Here is a 19,497-nt window from a genome sequence, read left to right on the forward strand (position 1 = left end):
TACAGAGGTTGCACTCGTATGTCTTCACACCCATGTAGGTCTTCTTGTTACACTGCAGGTTTGTGCTGTGCCCCAGGTCAGCAGAATAGAGAATGCTCATTTATGGCTTCTCACCTCATGGTGTCTGCTAGCGATATTCTGCAGGACAGAGACCACACTTGCATCACACTGCAAGTTTGGGTTTTGGATCAACATTGCAGGACAGAGGTTGCAAGTTTATGACAGCTCACCTGTATGGTTTCACTTGTGATGTGACAAGGCTGCAGGCTGTCTGAACACTGCAGGACAGAGACGGCACTTTTATAGAATCTAGTCCGTGTGTGTCCACTTGTGCTGCTCTAGGTTCCCGCCCCTGCTGAACTCCGCAGGGCAGACATCGCATTTGTATGGCTTCTCGCCCGTGTGTGTCTGCCTGTGAACCCGTAGGTGCCCGCTCTGACTGAACTTCGCAGGGCAAACATTGCACTTGTATGGCTTCTCACCCGTGTGTGTCCGCTTGTGCTGCTGTAGGATCACGCTCTGGCTGAACTCTACGCAGCATACATTGCACTTGTATGGTTTCTCGCCCGTGTGTGTCCGCTTGTGCCGCTGTAGGTTCCCGCGCTTGCTGAACTCTGCAGGGCAGACATCGCACTTGTGTGGCTTTTCACCCGTGTGTGCTCGCTTGTGCTGCTGTAGGTACCAACTGCGGCTGAACTCTGCAGGGCAGACATCGCACTTGTATGGCTTCTCACCCGTGTGTGCCCGCTTGTGCTGCTGTAAGTGCCAACTGCGGCTGAACTTCGCAAGGCAGACATCACACTTATACGGCTTCTCACCCGTGTGTGTCCGCTTGTGCTGCTGTAGGATCCCGCTCTGGCTGAACTCTACGTGGCAGACATCACACTTGTATGGTTTCTCGCCCGTGTGTGCCCGCTTGTGCCGCTGTACGTACCAACTGCGGCTGAACTTTGCAGGGCAGACATCACACTTGTATGGTTTCTCGCACGAATCTGTCTGCTTTTGCTGCTGTGTGTTCCCGCTCAGGCTGAACTCTGCAGGGCAGACATCACTCTTGTATGGCCTCTTGTCAGTATGGTTGGCCACATGGTTCTCATCACTTCCAGACCTCCACAATGCAGCGGGATAGATGTTGCATCCAGAACCCTTCTCTCCCACCTGAACATCTGTTGGAAGAGCAGTGGAACACTTTTCAGACTCATTGTGACAGTGTGCAAACATGTGGCATTCGAGGCGGGCTCTCAACATGCATGCAAGTGCAGATTGCTTGGCTCTGGTCTCTATGTTGCCCAGCATGTCGATCGTTCATAATCACTAGTGCAGTGTCGTCGAGCTGCAGTTCAACTGTTGCTGTGCTGATCTTAAACTGTGCACTTGAAGAAGCGCAACCAGAGTATTCTTGATCAGAAGTGCCTCTAGGCTTGTCCTTAACATTGATCATATCAGTGCTGTCTCTTTGGCCTGTAATTTCACAAATCGGACATTACGAGGGCATACAAGACAAAGAGTATCTCTGATTCTGGATTTTTGAAAAACTAGGTGGCACCACATTCACAAGGCCTTGTCGTGCCGTTTGCCTTCCAACTGCACAAATAATCGCCGTTATGCACGACTGAGATCAAAAGCTCGAATCAGCTCGCAACACGCTACGGTATTTGCCAAGAAGTGAAGTGTAGGACTCTCGGATAGAACAGCCTGAGCTCAGTTCGAGACAGTCACAGCATTTTGTTTCTTTTCTTTTTTTGTATGAGTATATTTGTTAATTTTTGCTTCAGTGTCATATAACTAGGTTATGCTTATTTCGGTACGGTTATATCTCCGCCATCATGTGACTGTGAACGTGCAGGAAGGGCTTCCAGGCCATTATGCTAATTTGGCACAGCTCAGCCATTCCAGCCAAAACTAGCCAACGATGTACTAGCTCTGCCCTTTCGAGTAGACTGAAAAAAAAAAATCGTTCGTATTTCTTTACTGGCGTGCATGCAGAACATAAGCTCTCATTGTTTCCACCCTCGCCGTAGCTTCGGCTCATACACATATCAAAGTTTGGGTATGGATATTGTGAGGCAGAATCATCGCCATGACCATCACTGCATCTTAGCGCGAGTTGCAACCACCCGCATTCATTCTTCCTGCCCTCATTAAACGGCTCTTCTCTCGCCCTTTCGCTATCTCACATTTGGTGGAGGTGCGACTTCGAGATCCCGACTCTCCTGACTACGCATTCCCCAATTCCCGTTGCCTTTTTCTACCTGTACGCTGGAGCTGCGCTCCGGACGTTCCCTTTTGTCTATGGCTTCCCCCAATGTTGCAACCGGCGACGCCGAAACGGCGCCTGCGAGGCCGCCTCAACCTCCAGCAGCACGTCAACGAGACCCGCCCATATTTTCCGGCACCGGTACGTCCGATATTGACGACTGGTTGGCTGGCTACGAAAGGGTGAGCAAATTTAATGCCTGGGATGACAGTTGCAAGCTCACCAATGTGGCGTTTTACCTGACGGACCTTGCGAAAACTTGGTTTATCAATCATGAAACGGAAATCAACTCCTGGTCAGTATTCCGCTCGCGTGCTGTTGATTTGTTTGGACGACCTGGACTCCGGAAAGCCGACGCCGAGCACAGGCTGACCCAGAGGACACAATTGCCCGACGAGACCTTTACTTCTTACATTGAAGACATCCTGTCCCTGTGCAACCGTGCAGATCCGACGATGTCAGAAGAGGCCAAGATCAAGCACATCCTGAAAGGGATCGCGCCGGATGCATTTCATCTGCTTGTAGTAAGGTCACCCTCAACTGTTCAGGATGTTGTTGCTGCATGCCAGCAACTTCACGATGCAAAAAATTTGAGAATTCCTTCCCAGTCGCTGCCGTTTGCTTCAGCCATTACTTTAGACACATCGGATAGTGAAGCTGTACGGGCACTTGTTAGACAGATTCTAAGGGAAGAACTAGCCCGGCTGAGCTCAACGTGCAAAGTGTCTTCACCCTCTCCTGATAGTCTGCATGCGCTTGTGCAACAGGAAGTGTCCGCCGCGCTCTGCGCGGTCTCAGTAACGCCCAGGCAGGACTTTGTAACAGCGCCAACCAGTGCGGACGTGACTCACACACGCCCGTTCCACCCCCTCCAGCCGATGCATCGCACATATGCCGACGTGGTTCGCACAGTTCCTGCACATAACGTTCCAGCGCCTCCAGCATCGGACTACGAAGCCGTCGCCCCTGTAACGGCTCTATATCCTCAGAGAAGCCCTTACGTACTCCGTCGAGAGCAGCCGTATTTGCCCCCGCGCCGAGAATCGCGTACGTGTTTCTACTGCGGCATCTGAGGTCACATTGCCCGTGACTGTCGCCGCCGACGCAGGGACTTCGAGTATGATTCAAGAGCCTCAAGTTCATACAGCGCCTCAGGACTCCGGACCCGCCCTACGTTTTATGACCGGCCTGACGTGTCCCTTCGCACTGGCTACAGAGACCGTCCAATGTCACCCAACGGTCGTCGATCACGATCCCCGTCACCACGGTTTCGAGACCCACGGCCGCCGCCTCGCAACCGCAGTCGCTCACCGATGCAGGAGGAAAACCAATAGCCGCGGTCCGAGGAGGGCGGACTGCGAAACGGGTCATGAATCAAAATCCTCCCCGAAACCTCATCCTCATTGTCATTGATGGCCTCAGGCTCCATGCTCTCGTCGACACTGGTGCCACCACATCTGTAATAAGTAATGCGATTTGTAAGAAACTGCGCAAAGTGACAACTCCATATGATGGACCTGCTCTTCGGAGTGCTGCAGCCACAACTCTCTCGCCTACCGGCATATGCACCGCACGTGTCGTCATCGAAGGAGCCTGGTATCCTGTTCAGTTCGTCGTTCTTCCTTGCTGCCCGCATGATGTCATATTAGGTTGGGACTTTCTCGGAGACCATGGGGCACTGATCGACTGTTCTGCCGAAGAATTATCTCTTTCTGGTATGCCCTGCAATTACGATCAGCACGTCAGCCTCCCGCCCCACAAACTACACGTCCTTTGTGACATATGCATCCCGTCCCGCTCCACAGTCTTCGTTTCCCTCAGCGCCGGCCCAGACGCGCCCGGCTCGACAGATATCATTGTTCATCCGCAAAATGGCTTACTCACTGCCAAAGGCCTGATTGCTCCTTCATGTGTGTGCACCATAACAAACAAGGAAGTGGTTATCCCGATCACCAATATCTCGGAGGGTCCCGTTTTGCTCCCCACAGGATCTTTCATTGCAACATGTGACTTCCACGATGCTCCTCATCTTATTGCTGTCCTGAATTCGACCGACGACTCCTCAATCCCTTCGACGATCCCGGCTTCTCAGCAATACGATGCTATCTTTCATTCAATGATGGCGCCACATTTACAGCCCTCTGAAAGGCAACAGCTTCTTGCGGTGATAAGACGCTACTCCTACCTTTTTGACATTGGCACATCACCACTCGGTGTCGCACGACATACCACTCATCGCATTGACACTGGAGATGCCGCCCCTTTGAGGCAGAGGCCGTACCGAGTTTCTGCTTCGGAAAGGGCAGTCATTGAAAAAGAAGTGGATCAAATGCTCTCGAAGCAAATCATTCGACCCTCGTCCAGTCCGTGGGCATCTCCAGTCGTGTTAGTCACGAAGAAAGACGGGAGTATCCGCTTTTGCATCGACTATCGCCGTATCAACCGCATTACCAGAAAAGACGTCTATCCCATGCCACGGATCGATGATGCACTCGATACCCTTCGTGGTGCGAGCCACTTCTCGTCTCTAGACTTGCGGTCCGGCTACTGGCAGATCCCCATGGCCGAGGCCGACAAGGAAAAGACTGCCTTCACTACTCCGGACGGCCTGTTCGAATTCAACGTCATGCCGTTTGGACTGTGCAACGCCCCAGCCACTTTTGAACGCATGATGGACTCTGTGCTCCGCGGCCTTCGCTGGAAAATTTGCCTCTGCTACCTTGACGACATTGTCGTCTTTGCGTCCACTTTTTCCGAACACATCAAGCGACTCGGTGACATCTTTCAATGCCTCGCAAAGGCTGGCCTACAACTTAACAGCAAAAAATGCAAGCTTGGGTACGACCGAATTAAGGTGCTGGGCCACGTCGTCTCTCGGGCAGGCATCGCACCGGATCCAGAAAAAATCAGGGCTGTGTCATCATTCCCTCAGCCAACCACACCCAAGGATTTGCGCAGCTTCATAGGTCTCTGCTCTTACTTTCGTCGTTTCGTCAGAGGTTTCGCGGATATTGCCGCTCCGCTCACATGCCTCCTCAAGCAGAACTGCAAGTTCTCCTGGTCTCCTGAGCACACGGCTGCCTTTTCCCGTCTTAAAACAGCTTTGACGTCGACGCCCATCCTTTCTCACTTCGACCCAGCTGCGCTCACTGAGCTACATACAGATGCCAGTGGCGTGGGCATCGGGGCTGTTCTTGCTCAACGCGCACCTGATGCTCCTATGGAATCCGCTGTCGCCTTCGCCAGTCGGACACTTTCACAGCCTGAGAGGAACTATTCGACAACGGAGAAGGAATGCCTTGCCGTCGTATGGGCTGTCAAGAAATTTCGCCCCTACCTTTATGGACGTCCTTTCCTCATCCTTACAGACCACCACGCATTATGTTGGTTGACTACTCTCAAGGACCCGTCGGGACGCTTAGGCCGCTGGGTGCTGAGTCTCCAACAGTTCGACTATACTGTGAAGTATAAATCCGGGTGTAAGCACCGTGATGCTGACGCACTGTCTCGCTGCCCTTTGCCTGCCTTGACTCCTTCCGCAAAAGAAAGTGACGCGACAATCAATGCTCTCTCTCTGCAACCTGTCGACCTTCCCCTCCTCCGGGAATACCAACTTCACGATCCCGACTTCACAGAGATCATTCGCCACCTCGACGGCACAGCCCCTTCCTCCGACCGCAAATTGCAGCGTAAATGTAAGAACTTCACGCTGCTGGATGCCACTTTGTACAAGCGTAACTACGATCCTGAAGGCCAACGACTCTTACTGGCTGTGCCTCGGCAGCTCCGTCAGCAAATCCTCAACAGCTTGCACGACGACCCCACCGCTGGTCACTTGGGATTCTATAAAACCTACGACCGTGTACGAAAGCGCTATTTCTGGCCCAGAATGTACTCCAGCGTCTACAAATACGTTTCTTCCTGTCTTCCCTGCCAACGCCGGAAGCCGCCTGCATCCCCCTCAGCCGGTCTCCTGGAGCCTCTTCAACCCCCCCATGCGCCCTTCGATCGCGTCGGCATCGACTTGCTCGGCCCTCTTCCTACCACGCCATCTGGCTACAAGTGGGTTGTCGTAGCCATCGACCACCTCACACGCTACGTCGAGACCGCTCCGCTTCGAACAGGTTCTTCCGACGAGATAGCCAACTTCTTCATCCACTGCCTCCTGCTCCGCCACGGCGCTCCTAGAGTCCTCCTCAGTGATCGTGGCCGTCCATTTCTTGCTCACCTCCTTCAAGATATTCTCAAGGCATGTTCCGTCGTCCATAATCTAACCTCCGCATACCATCCGCAAACCAACGGTCTTACTGAGCGGTTCAACCATACACTCGGCGACATGCTGTCCCTTTATGTGTCGTCCGACCAAACAAATTGGGACACCCTGCTGCCCTACCTCACATTCGCCTATAATAGCGCCATCCAGTCCACAACTCAGTTCTCCCCTTTTCGTCTGGTCTACGGTCGAGATCCTATCTGCAACGTGGACACCATCTTCCCCTATCATCCTTCCACCGACCACAATCTCACCTTGGCCGATGCAACATCCCGAACCGAGGAATGCCGCCAACTTGCCCGGTGTCGCACATTCGGGCAGCAGGCCACAGCAAAGCACCGCTATGACGAACACCACAAGCAAGTACATTACGAAGTGGGCGACCTCGTTTGGCTGTGGGTCCCAATTCGCAAGCCTGGCCTCTGCGAAAAGCTGATTTGCCGATACGTCGGGCCCTACCGTGTCCTAGCTCGGAACTCTGCCGCCAACTATGCCATCGAGCCCCTTCAACCACCTTCCGACCGCCGCTGTCGTTCTCGCGAGAACGCACACGTTTGCCGCCTAAAACCCTACAAGGAACGTCATCTCTCAGAACAGTGTGAAGCCAGGATGGCTTCCCCTTCGCCACGGGGAAGATGTGAGGCAGAATCATCGCCATGACCATCACTGCATCTTAGCGCGAGTTGCAACCACCCGCATTCATTCTTCCTGCCCTCATTAAACGGCTCTTCTCTCGCCCTTTCGCTATCTCACAATATTTTCACGCACGTGCGTGTTTCAGGATCTGTTAGACACGAAGTACGGCTTGCAACTAAGATAGTCCTCTCAACCTGCCCCGTCGCTTGTGCCCAAAGTCCCTATTAGAATTTCACCCCGCGAACGTTTTGAAAAATACCTAATTTTGTTCACGAAATTGGTAATTTTTTTCTTCTTCGCAGTACGTGGCATTCCATAGAGGCTGGCGCAAAAATTTCTGCTCTATGTAAAGAGATGACTGAGATATTACATTTTGCAGAGAGGTGACAGAGAGAATACACAAATGTAGGAAGCTCAAAGTATTTGGTAAATTCATCAACACCCGAAATATCGAAATGCGGAATGCGCCTGAGAATGAATGGGGACCAACGAGGAACAGACGGGCGGATCATTTTTTGTTGACAGAACACCAGTGACTGCTGCTTGCTAAACCAGCCACACTGTCATCGTCCTCTTTGCCCGAAGAGCTCAGGCGCTCCAAATCACCGCTTTCGTCTCTGCTTCCCGGACACATATCGCTGGTGTCAACGTCCGTGTCCTCACAAATCTCGCGGTAACTTCATTTTTGTGACAAACGCGATGCACGAGAGGTTTAAAAACGGTTTAAAATCCTGCGCTGTCAGCTCACGTTTTTCGCTTCAAACGGCGACACGACGATCACTCCGAGACATACAGTGCTGCCCCCTACACCCTTGCAGAACCAGAACGTCGTGTGGACGAGTCACAGTTTTCCAAAGGAATCAAACGAAAGCTGTTTTTCTGAAGACAAGTGACGCTCGCCCAACGCGGTTAGGGGGTCGAACTTCGAGATCGAGTCAGGGACGTTCGATCATCACCAGTCAGGGACTCATGTAGACCTCCTCTACAAACACGAATAATCTCGGGCTCCTTCGAGAATGCTAACCGGCCAAAAATGTTCTGAAAACCAACAAAAAAAAGTTGGTCCAAAATGTGCTCTGTCCCTAAGCTCTTACCACACCACCTGAGTTGTTCTCATTCGTTGTGCCCTTCAAGAAGATAGATGGAAATGGCAAAAGGGCAAGGGTGCAGGCCAGCTGGTACATGGTGAAAAATTGGAACCCGAGAAAGGGACAGAGGAGGGACGACACGACAAGATAGATGGACCCTCCTACTTTGACACTTCCAACACCAGGCAAAGATTCATGCCATGCATGGAAAATGCAGCAATGCCACCCACACGTCACGAGGACGCGCAGAATGAGCAACACTTTTTCACGTTTCGGCCTTAACTGGGGCTTATATCCCACATACACAGCACTAAATTTTTCTTTTATTGGTGAGATACTCTACAAACCCTAAAAGGGTCGAAGTAGGAGGGGCACAGAAATTGCAAATTGAAATACTGTCAAAATTAGAAGTGAAAGGATTGAAAGGAGATTGAAATACAGTCGCCGACCGATTTTTCGGACATGCTCGATTATTCGGAGTCGTTCGCGGAACGGTCGCTGGTCCCATAGAGGTGATGTATAAGAACGTCCAAAATTTCGGACGCCGTGCAGCTCCGTCGCTCGATATTTCGGACTCTGCTCGATTTCTCTCACGAGGTGATGGAAAACATTGGTATCATCTGAAATTCGTATCAAAAGAACTCAACCAACTAAAATATTGAGGCAACAAAATAGGCAGTGATGATTGTTGATTTTCCATTCCTCTGAGTAGAAGAGGTCTGTCGTAGCGCTTTTGCGTCTTCGCTTTTGGCCAACCGCCCAGCACGCGCTGCCCGCCCGCGAGTCGCGCGACAGCGCTGTAAAGCGAGCTTCACCTAAAGCACGCATGCGTTAGGTGAAGCTGACTTGCGAACTCGATGACGGTGGTGCCTCTGTCAGTGTACTTACAGTGACGAAATGTCGCTTCGGGAAATAGATGCTGATGTTATCAGGCAGAGCTGGAAGTGCGATAGGAAAGCATCAACAAATTTTTCCAGCCTACTAGGGTTTAGTGAAGTTTATTTTGAAGCGAAATTAGTTTTCTCGGACTGCTCGATTATTCGGACTCTTGCGCGATCCCCGCAGAGTCCGAAAAATCGGACGGCGACTGTATAACCAAGAATCTCCACATCTATTTTGCCCACTTTGAGAACCTTCCATAGAACAGGGCATGCTCTGGAGAGCTGATGCGCGTCTGTCTGTCAGAAAACTAAAGTGCACTGCTGTTGCATCCCACTTTTTGTCCGTATCATGCTATTGAGTTTGGTGTTCACTAAATGTCCCTGACCATTTTGTATTTACCTTCTGATGTTGAGTCACAGCTGTGTCCCATCTGGTCCTGTTCTGTCAAGAGTGCAACATTGTAAGGCTCTGTCTTGACTTCTACGATAGAATGTCCATTTGAAGGTTCCTCTTGAGGTTCTTCTTTAACGTGACACATCCCAGCTGTCACTCCTGAATGTAAAACAAAAAGGGGGAGAAGTAAGCCATATTTGCGAGGCTTCGAGTCACATGACAACCACCTCCGTACAGTGTGAGGGATTTGGGGAGACAAAACGGATTTAAATCAAATCCGAATCAGGTCCGGATTTAAATTTATTTGAGTAAATCAAATCACTTAAAATCCAGATTTATTTCCAGCACACCAAGTGAAATCCCTTTTTAAATACAGATTTTTCAAACGCATCACAAAATCCGGAAGAGGAACTAACGCAGCTGAATACCTCTGGAATGGCTTCAGAATCAACCGTAGTTTTCGAAGCTCGGATTTTTACACACAATACTTAATTACTAACAGGAATTCCTACCAATTGCATAACTGGGAAAGAGAGGCGAAACACATGGAAGACATGTATTACAGTGGAGCCGCATGAGCACAAAAAATGCAACTTGGTCATTAGCTATTTCCTTATATTGAGATGACGTGAAATTTGATAAAGAATCTCCACGTCTATTTTCCATAACTTTCAGAATCTTCCATTGAACAGAACGTGTGCATGAAATCTGATACCTGTCTGTCAGGAAACTAAAGTGAATTTCTGTTGTATCCCTCTTTTTGTCACGCTATTGAGTTTGGTGTTGACTAAGTGTCCTCGACCATTTTGTATTTACCTTCTGATGTTGAATCACAGTTCTGTCCCATTTGGTCCTGTCCAGTCAAGATTGCAACGCTATAAGGCTCCGTTTTGACTTTCATGATTGCATGTTCCATTGAAGATTCCTCTCGAGGTTCTACTTTAATGTCACACGTCCCAGCTGTCACTCCTAAAGTAAAACAAAAAGGAGAGAAGTAAGCCACATTGTGAAGCTTGGGGTCACATGACGACCACCTCCATACTTTTTCTGAGCCTAGTTTAACTACATATTGCACCTAGAGGAGTGCGCTGTCGCCAGTAACGAAAAGTCGGGGCTACACCACAGCCAATGGTGCACGAATGGAAGCGTGGGAAAGGGTTTCGGAAGGGTGAAGGGGCATACGCCTCGTACAGCGCCTATAGAGGGCGCCGCAAACGAATCCCCTAGTGGGAGGAGTGGCCACTTTTCCCGGGGCCTCGTTGTACACTCTGCGGTGTTGCCTATATGCGGCCTTCTGCATCACGTCCACCGTAAGCACATCAATATTCAGAACACAAAAGCAGTAAGCTATGGGCGGTACGTGGAGCAGTGTGCTATCGTCCAGTTTGAGAACGACTACGACTGTAGAGCGCAGAGACGTGGCACGTGTGTAATATTAGAGCACCAGTCATGGCTGTTCTACATGCCCGATGGTGTTGTCGTGAAAGACAATGATGTATAACGTCTGCATGTACAGCTGGAGGGTCCCTGCTCCAGTGCAAAAATTGACATAGTGGAGCGCAATAGAAGGACATTTTATAGATGAAACATACGAAGTACTTCTCGGATCATTTGACTTGGCATCATCAGCAAAATGGTGATTACATATATAACAGTGTTATTTGTTGGGCATCCACGGTGATCTATCTTTACTAAAAGAAACAATGAATGAAGTTTGCATAGCTTCCTGACAGTGGTTAACTTCACTGCAAACGAACACGTTTCACTGTACGTTTAATACCTCTGTCAGACGGGCACATATACGGCCTTTAGGGTTATGGCATTAAGAAATGGATATGGCCTTCAGCTCTGGGAAGCTGCCAGACGGTATCTGTGAACGCACGGTGCCGATGATGTCCACATCGACAAACACATCTGCGAACGTCGAATGTAATGTAGTGAAGTCACATGTTTTTGACACTGAGAGTACACGAAAACGACGGTATTTTGAAAATACAACAGCAAACTACATTTGCTTTGAAGTGATTTGGATATTTTTTTGAGTGGCGTCCAACTTTCTGGATGCAGACGACACGATGTGATGCTTCGTGCAGTGGTTCGAGGGTGTCACTACGAACTGAACACCTGAACAGACGAGATAAAAAGCGAAGCAAAGTGCAAAAATGCAACAGAAAAACGTGAAAAAAAAAGGTGACAGAACATTACATCGCGAAAAAAAAAACATTTTAAATCTAATTTAATTAAATGTGCGAATCCTGCTTATGGCGTTTGGTGACGAGGCTTGGGCAGTTTCGATGGAACGTCGTAATCTGTCTTGCGGTAACGCCGTTGCCCTTCTATCTCAGTTTTGTCACAAAGGCTGTATTGCTGACCATCTGGCAAGGAGTTAATGACAGTACGCACTTACGGCCATAACCGTTAAGGCCGTATATGTGCCCGTCTGACAGGGGTATAACTGCGCTTCAGTCTTCTCTCCTTTTCACGAGGCTGCCAAGGAAACAAAGAAAATTTTGTTCCAGACGGCGCGCCTCATAGGTGAACGCACATTGCACCACGCAACAATCGTTCTTCATCTTGTTCTGCACCATACAATGTGCAGCAAACCAGTGCTTTCCCCAGAAATTCGCTGCTGGGGGGTGCCGAGCTTTCAGTGGGTGGGTGGGGATATGCTTTGTGAAGGTTCCACTTACGGAATTTTTCTTAGACACGGAAAGAATCGTGGCACAAAGGTGACATATCTGCACAGCTTTCCCGTTTTATTTGTACATGTTATTACGTTACAACACAGTACATTAGAATACAGATTCGTTATGAACGGCATTTCAACATTAAGGTGCATAATCGCACGACCGACAAAGAAAAAAGACTAGCCCCTTGTCTCACGAAGCTCAATGAATACCTAGCAACCAACGGTGAAAACCAGAAACCAGAGACGAGAAAAGCAGAATACCTCGCTCGATTGAGTTGAGCGCAAATGGTTCTTGATGGTCCACATTGAGTTTGCGTGCCCGCACGCATTTTTGCTCGTATATGCGCGCAATATATGCGTTGAACAGTCACTTTCAAATGATTTTGGGCAAATGCATGGTACGATCATCTGCATGACTGTGGTCCTGCAGCCCAAGTTTCCCAAGGTCCTCCCCCAAGCAGCTTTAACCAACGTGGTAACAGTGATCCGTGTCTTCTCCAAGGCCACTGACCCCTCGATCCATGAAGAACACGCAACAAGGGCACAATCCGATCTTGCTAGAACACTACAGGGTTAGTCTAGCAAATGTTACACATTTTTATCGCAACGTAAAAATAGAAGACGGGATTTATCCTACACCAAACTTTGCGGACTGGTAGCCATTTGTCTGAAGTTTTGTTGGAATTTTTTGTGAGCATTATGGTCCCGTAGAAGAAAAATTAAAAATCGAGCAAAATTTCACTCTATGCATTTTCTATGGCCTATCTCACTCAAAAGCCGCCATCTTGTGCTGTGTGCGCTTCATTTTCATTCCACCACACACAGGTGGCACCAGCATACAGAACAGGACTTGAACATGAGCATTGGCGCACAACATCAGAATCGGAATGACACATCGTTGTAGGCAGCGCTACCCGTGTGACGTGATGTGAATGTGAAGCAGACACAAGAAAAAATGGTGGTGTTTGGGTGGGATGGGCCATTGAAAATGCATGGGGTGAGATTTTGCTTTATTTTAAATTTTCTTTCTACATGACCGTAGCACTTACAAAAAATCTGAATGAAACTTCAGATAAATGGCTATCAGTCTGCAAAGAATGGGATGGGTCAAACCTAGTCTTCTATTTTTACGGTGCGGTCGAAATGTGTAATGTTTGCTAGAATAAACCCTGTACAACTCCTTCGTTGTACACCATGCCGGTCACAGAATAATAATAATCACAGGGCCGCAGGGTTTATCGCCTTCCCTGCGGTATCCTTTGTCGCACAAATCAGTCGCGTCGTACTTCCCGTGGCTTATCTGCGAGTGCGGCGTATCTGCTGGTAAAATTTTCAAAATGTTCCTAAAAAATGGGCCCCGCGGCTCATCTGAAGTGTGGCTTATGCGCGTGAAATTACGGTACATCTATAGAATATTATCGTGTCATGTTCCCCAAGAGCATTCTACAGGGTGTCCCAGAAAACGTGTCATTGAATTGTAATAAAAAAAAAGTACACCACCTAGAATCATGCGGTCAATGGCATGCGTTCTTACTGGGTTTTTGCCACCTCCTGATATGAATGTCGTGTAACGTAAGTTTAATTATATACATTTTTGCGAACTGAAGTCGGAAATTTGCCAAGTAAAGGTAACTTTTTTACCTCTCCAATGTGAAGAGTGTGTCTAATTTATTCAAATTAATGATAATTGACAGGGATATTCAGGGGCTATCCCATTAGAAAAAATAGCTGAACATCATGCTCTACGGAGCTAGCGCGCGACAAATTTTTCAGCGCAATCCTTGTCAGTCGGACGAAAGGAGGTCGGAAACCCTGCAACACAGAGAGACAGAGATAACACAGGTATGGCTTATCGCGTACGACTTTCGCTGGGATCGCACTTTCCCTCTCCCAATTTCAGCATCTGTCACTTTTTCGATTATCACTCTGTGGGCTGGGTTTTGAACCTTCTTTCGTCGGACTGAGAGCGATTGCGCTCAAAAAGTCATCGCGCGTTATGGTTCAGTGCTACGAAAAGCATGATGTTCGGCTATTTTTTTCTGATGGGATAGCTCGCAAATATCACTGTCGATTATCGTCAACTTGAGTGAATTCGGCACGTTCTACATATTGGTGGGGTAAAAAAGCGACCTTTACTTGACAAATTTTCGAGTTCAGTTCGCAAATATTTACATTATTAAATTTACGATACACGACGTTCACATCAGGAGTCGGCAAAAACCCAGTAAGAACAAATACCGTTGACCGCATGGTTCTGGGTGGTGTAGTTTTTTTATTATAATTCAATGACACGTTTTCTGGGACACCCTGTATAAACAGGGTCTTACTTTTTCTAGTTAAACCCGATCGGCCCCAATTATCCCCTTGCGTGAATCGGTTTATGACTGGTTCCTGTTCAACCGATTTCTCCCCGACCCGAATTCCAAAAACGTGTCAGATTGACGAAAAACAATGCGCGTTTCGAAATGACCTGGCGCCGTTGTCCGAAGGACAGGACGATAATTGTCATCAGTAGAAAATTTACGAGAACTGTAGTGGGCTACAGTTGAGTGAATCGCTATTGAAAAATGCAGCGTCATGCCGCGTGTACATTCAGAACACTACGGGCGGACCCCTTCCAAACGCGCACAGTCACGATAGGGATGCGTGCTCGTCTCCTGCTGTCTCATTGGATGCCACCCTTTGCGTCCTTTCTGGGGATCCCACTCGCTGTTGCCAGACGGCTCTGTTTTCAGTTAGTTTTTCTTCTAAGTGGTAGCGTTGTGCTAATTAATTTGGTTCGAATTGCTAGGTTAGATTCCTATTGCAAAGAGTGCTAACCCCCGAGGTTTTGTAACTACTGTAATTTTTAACGCGTCCTTAGGAACGTTTTGAAAAATTTCTGGCAGATAAGCCGCACTCGCAGATAAGCCGTGGGCAATATGAGACGACTGAATTGTGCGACGAAGAAGACCATAGAGAAGGCCATAAACCCTGTGGTCCATACTCCGGGGTCGTCATGGTGTACAACAAAGGAGGTCAGCTCTAGAGTTCTACCAAGATCGGATTGTGCAGTTGTTTGGCGTTTTTCATGGCTTGATGGGTCAGTGGTCTTCCAGGAGACTTGAATCATTGTCACCACTTTCGTTAAAGCTGCTTTGGGGAATGCACCAGGAAGACCAATCTATTCGAATGTGGACCCGTCCCTGTTACGCACTGTTTGTGCATCGGCAGGGCAGTGCTGTTCCAGAGACACTGTTGGCCCTTTCGTTAAAACCTGCGTATGGGGAAGGTACAAGAAAAAAAAAGTCATCAGATAAGCCACACTGGTGGATAAGCCGCAGAGCGCTCGTGGGAAAAAAAATCGTGAAATTACGGTATATAGTTCAAAATCACGGATAGCTCATGATAAGTGGAATTTGCACTACCAGCCCCGTGAGAATAAGAAAAAGATGCAAAATGGAGGGCTCTCAAGGAGTGTGGAAAATCCCAGGGATTTCCAAACCTCGACAATTGCATTTTCAAATTCTAGGATATTCAAGTGTTTCAAGGACTAGTGGGAACCATGATAGCGGACGATTTTTTTCCCTCCCGAATTCGCCTCAAGTATTTAACTAGAAAAAGTCAGACCCTATCTATAAAACACTCACCACCTCCGTGTAAATTTTACATAGACTTTACCATAAGCATCACCTCCTGACGGATACTCACCGGAGTGCTGTTGCTGTACCTGGCCCTGTTGTTGCAGGCATCCAACATCAGATGGCTCTGATTTCACTCTCACGGGCTGATCGCGGAACTCCAGAGAGAACTGCATTTTCTTGGAGTTGTGATTCCAAAGGGCCTCGCACGTAATGACTCGAAGTCACAAGAACCTCTTGCCTCTTCTTTAATGCAGAGTGCTGTCCTCATCCCACGTAAATTAAAAAGAGAAAATTGGGTCTCAAAGTGAAACAAATACAGCAACGGTTTTCATATGCTCAGAGAACATGAAATCCCCGAACAGTGTATTTGTGAAAACGCAGACTCACCGTTTGTTAGAGGGTCAGCTACGTTCAGACAGAAGAGGTGCCGGAGAGAAGTTCCCGACGAAATATTGTATGGACTTTTTCCTTCTGAAGAAACATGATACACGTATTTAACTACTTTCCAGATTCAAAATGTAACATTTGGAAGGCAGAAAGTGTGATGAACGAGGTTAATATTTTCCCCCTTTCCAACACTTACACACCAGGAAGCCATGGTCAGTTTGTGCAGTATACATAGGGTTCTTCGTTCTCGGGTTAAACACGATTTTTCACAATAGTTTCCCCCCCGAACAAGTTTTAAAGAATTCGGGTAAAACACGACATCTGCCCGAAATCTTATGGTCCCGTTCTAGCCAAACCGTCGGAAAAGTGAATCATAATATCAGCAAAGAGAGCTATTTGTGACAACCTACCGTATTCCCCCGCATCAACCGGCGTGCCGGGAAAGACCGGGGGAGGCCAGCATGCCGCTAAACCCCGTATTATGCGGCATGCCGGAAAATCCGGGACATCTTTTTTCGTGGCGAAGAGCATGTAAAAACCCAGACTGCCTTCCATTTTGGGATCAAACCGGACAAAATAGCGTTTGAATAATATAATGCAGTCAAGCAAGGGCACACGCACAAAAGGGATTAGCCAGAGTGGAAGCTGCCTGTGACTAATACAGGCACACACTCCTTTCCCATGAGGTCATCAGGGTGACCTAAAAGAATGGGGAGATCAGTTTATCCCTGAACGGCGCTGGGAAGCAGCGTAGCAGTTCGGTAGTGTTCTCGTCAAATTTGACGGAGATGGACGCAGCAGACACCTCTGGCGTCGGTCAACGGGACATGGAAGAGCCAGGAAACAACGGGACGGCACGAGAACGGCACCGTGGCCGTTCCCGCAGCCGCAGTTATTCCATTGCCTTTAAGTTGGACGTCCTCAAGACACTGCAAGAGCTCAACGGGAATATCAGTGCTACCGCAAGGGCCCATGGAATTCCTCGTCAGTGCATCCAAGACTGGGTGAAAAGCAAGGACCAACTTCGCTCATGCGCCTCACTTAGTGACATCTGCATTCGAAAGCGAAGAAACGTTCCTTCAAGTGAGGAAAGGAAGAAGAAACGGGCCAAGTTTCCTGATATGGAGCAGGAAGTTTCAGCATGGATAGCACTCCAACGTAAGAACGGCTTTCCGGTTTCTACTTGCACGATAAAGTCCCGCGCCCAAGAAATACTCGAGAACGGCGATAGTCAGTCCCAGGACTTCCAAGCATCAAACGGGTGGCTGGACCGCTTCTTGACCCGATACGACGTTGTGTGCAGGACGGTCACAAGCGTAGGCCAAGAAAGGCCAGAAGAAAACGCAAGTCTGTTGTGCCGCAGCTTTTTTTACTTCAACAACAGTGTTGGTGGTGGTTTACCACCATCGTGCATAGGGAACATGGACGAGACTCCTCTTTGGTTCAATCTGCCACAGAACAGGACATTCGATTTCAAGGGAGTCAAGCAAGTGAGATGTAAAACTACCGGAAAAGAGAAGCTGAGATACACCGTTGTCCTGAGTGCGATGGCAGACGGAACAAAGCTAAAGCCTATGATAATTTTTAAAGGGCTCAAGAACGTCCCAAAATGTGAGTTCCCAAAGGAAGTTGTGGTGACTGTTGCTATGAAGGGCAGCATGACAGCAGAGCTTATGAACACTTACAAACAGAAAGTTTGGGGTGCACGTCCGGGAGCCTTTTTTAAGCCCAAGACTGCCCTCGTGATGGATAGTGCGCCAGCGCATCTGAAGAATACCACAAAGACAAGCTTCAAACAGCACTACAATACGTCACTGTCAGTCATCCCAGGAGGCCTGACACCCCTTCTCCAGCCGGCGGACGTCGTGTGGAACAAGCCGTTCAAGGCGGCCATGAGAAAGCGTTGGGAAGATTGGCTGCGCAATGGGGCCGCGGAGTTCACGAAAACTGGGAAGCGACGAAGCGCTTCCTACCTGACCGTCGCGCAATGGGTAACGGAAGCATGGAATACGGTATCCCACGATCTCATCAAGCAATCATTTGTGCAATCTGGATTAGTTGGAAGCCAAGACCAGGACGTGCTGCACAGCTCCTTGCGGGAATTGATGTCTACAGGTATGCCATCTCTTCAGGCAGACGACCCATCCGGTCTCACGGACACAGACAGCGGCACGGAAGGCAATGACGACTGAGTGCCACGTTCTTGAACATAGTTAAAGATGAAATAAATATTAGTCGTAACCAGTACGAACGACTCCGTTTTTCCTTTCCTTTTTTTTTTTTTTTTTGTTCCCCGACTTTTGCGGCATGCCGAAAAATACCAAATTTAGGAGCGGCAGAATCTGGACTTCCCCGAATTACCCGGCATGCCGGTTAATGCGGGGGAATACGGTATTTGTCCTCCTTTTATAATCCCCTTCCGCGGGAGCGAAAGACGACCTTTTGTGGAGCTTCGGCAAGTGTTTGAATACTGCGGTCATTAACTGGCCCAGTTCCGAGCGGAGATATAAAGTTTCTTGCTTCTCGTCCAAGTGTCACAGCAATGGCTTGTTTCATATGGCTTTCGTTTCACCCGAAAATTCCCCGATGACATATGAAACAGAGATCATAGGGCCCGATTTCTCCCCACATTCTCGTGCGTAAATAGCACCCTATTTTTAGCCCCCGAATTTGAAAAATCTTAAAACCGTGAAAACGAAGAACCCTAAGTATACAACATCTGCTTAGCTGGCAGGCAATTTTATAACAATGATTATGTAAACAGAATTCTCAATGTGTGTGTGTGAAGACACGCTTTATTAATTTATATATTTACAGTATATGACAAAGTACCATCCAAGCAGGAAGACCACATACAGGGTGTCCCAGAAAATGGCTCATCGAATTATAATTAAAAAAAAAAAAAAAACTACGCCACCTAGAAATCACACGGTCAACAGAATTTGTTCTTAGTAGCTTTTTGCCACCTGCTGATGTGATTGTCACCCAAATCAGGTTTTATTGTGCAAATTATTACGAACAGAAATCGAAAATTTGTCACGTAAAGGTCTGTCTTTTACCCCACCAATGTGAAGCACTTGAAAAATTTACTGAAGTTCCTGATAAATGACGGTGACGTATAGCATCTGCCGGATCGACCCAATTGTTTACGCAGTTAAGTCCGTCGGACTGTCCGTGATATGAGGAACGCGGTGGGGCACCTGAAGCCGGACCGTCCAGAAGGTGCAGAGTAAGTCATAGGACGAGCTGCATGAAGGTAACTTGGACTT

General features: G+C 48.4%; 1 protein-coding gene across 1 annotated transcript; it reads right to left on the bottom strand.

Annotated features, from left to right (window-relative positions):
* Nucleotides 1–309: 309 nt before the first annotated feature.
* On the bottom strand, nucleotides 310–1,296 carry LOC135374850 (zinc finger protein 239-like). The gene has a single exon (XM_064607777.1). The coding sequence runs from the start codon at nucleotides 1,294–1,296 to the stop codon at nucleotides 310–312; it is 987 nt and encodes a 328-aa protein (XP_064463847.1).
* Nucleotides 1,297–19,497: the final 18,201 nt, after the last annotated feature.

Source organism: Ornithodoros turicata, unplaced genomic scaffold, assembly GCF_037126465.1.
Source record: "Ornithodoros turicata isolate Travis unplaced genomic scaffold, ASM3712646v1 ctg00000783.1, whole genome shotgun sequence".
In the NCBI taxonomy this organism is placed as follows: Eukaryota; Metazoa; Arthropoda; class Arachnida; order Ixodida; family Argasidae; genus Ornithodoros; species Ornithodoros turicata.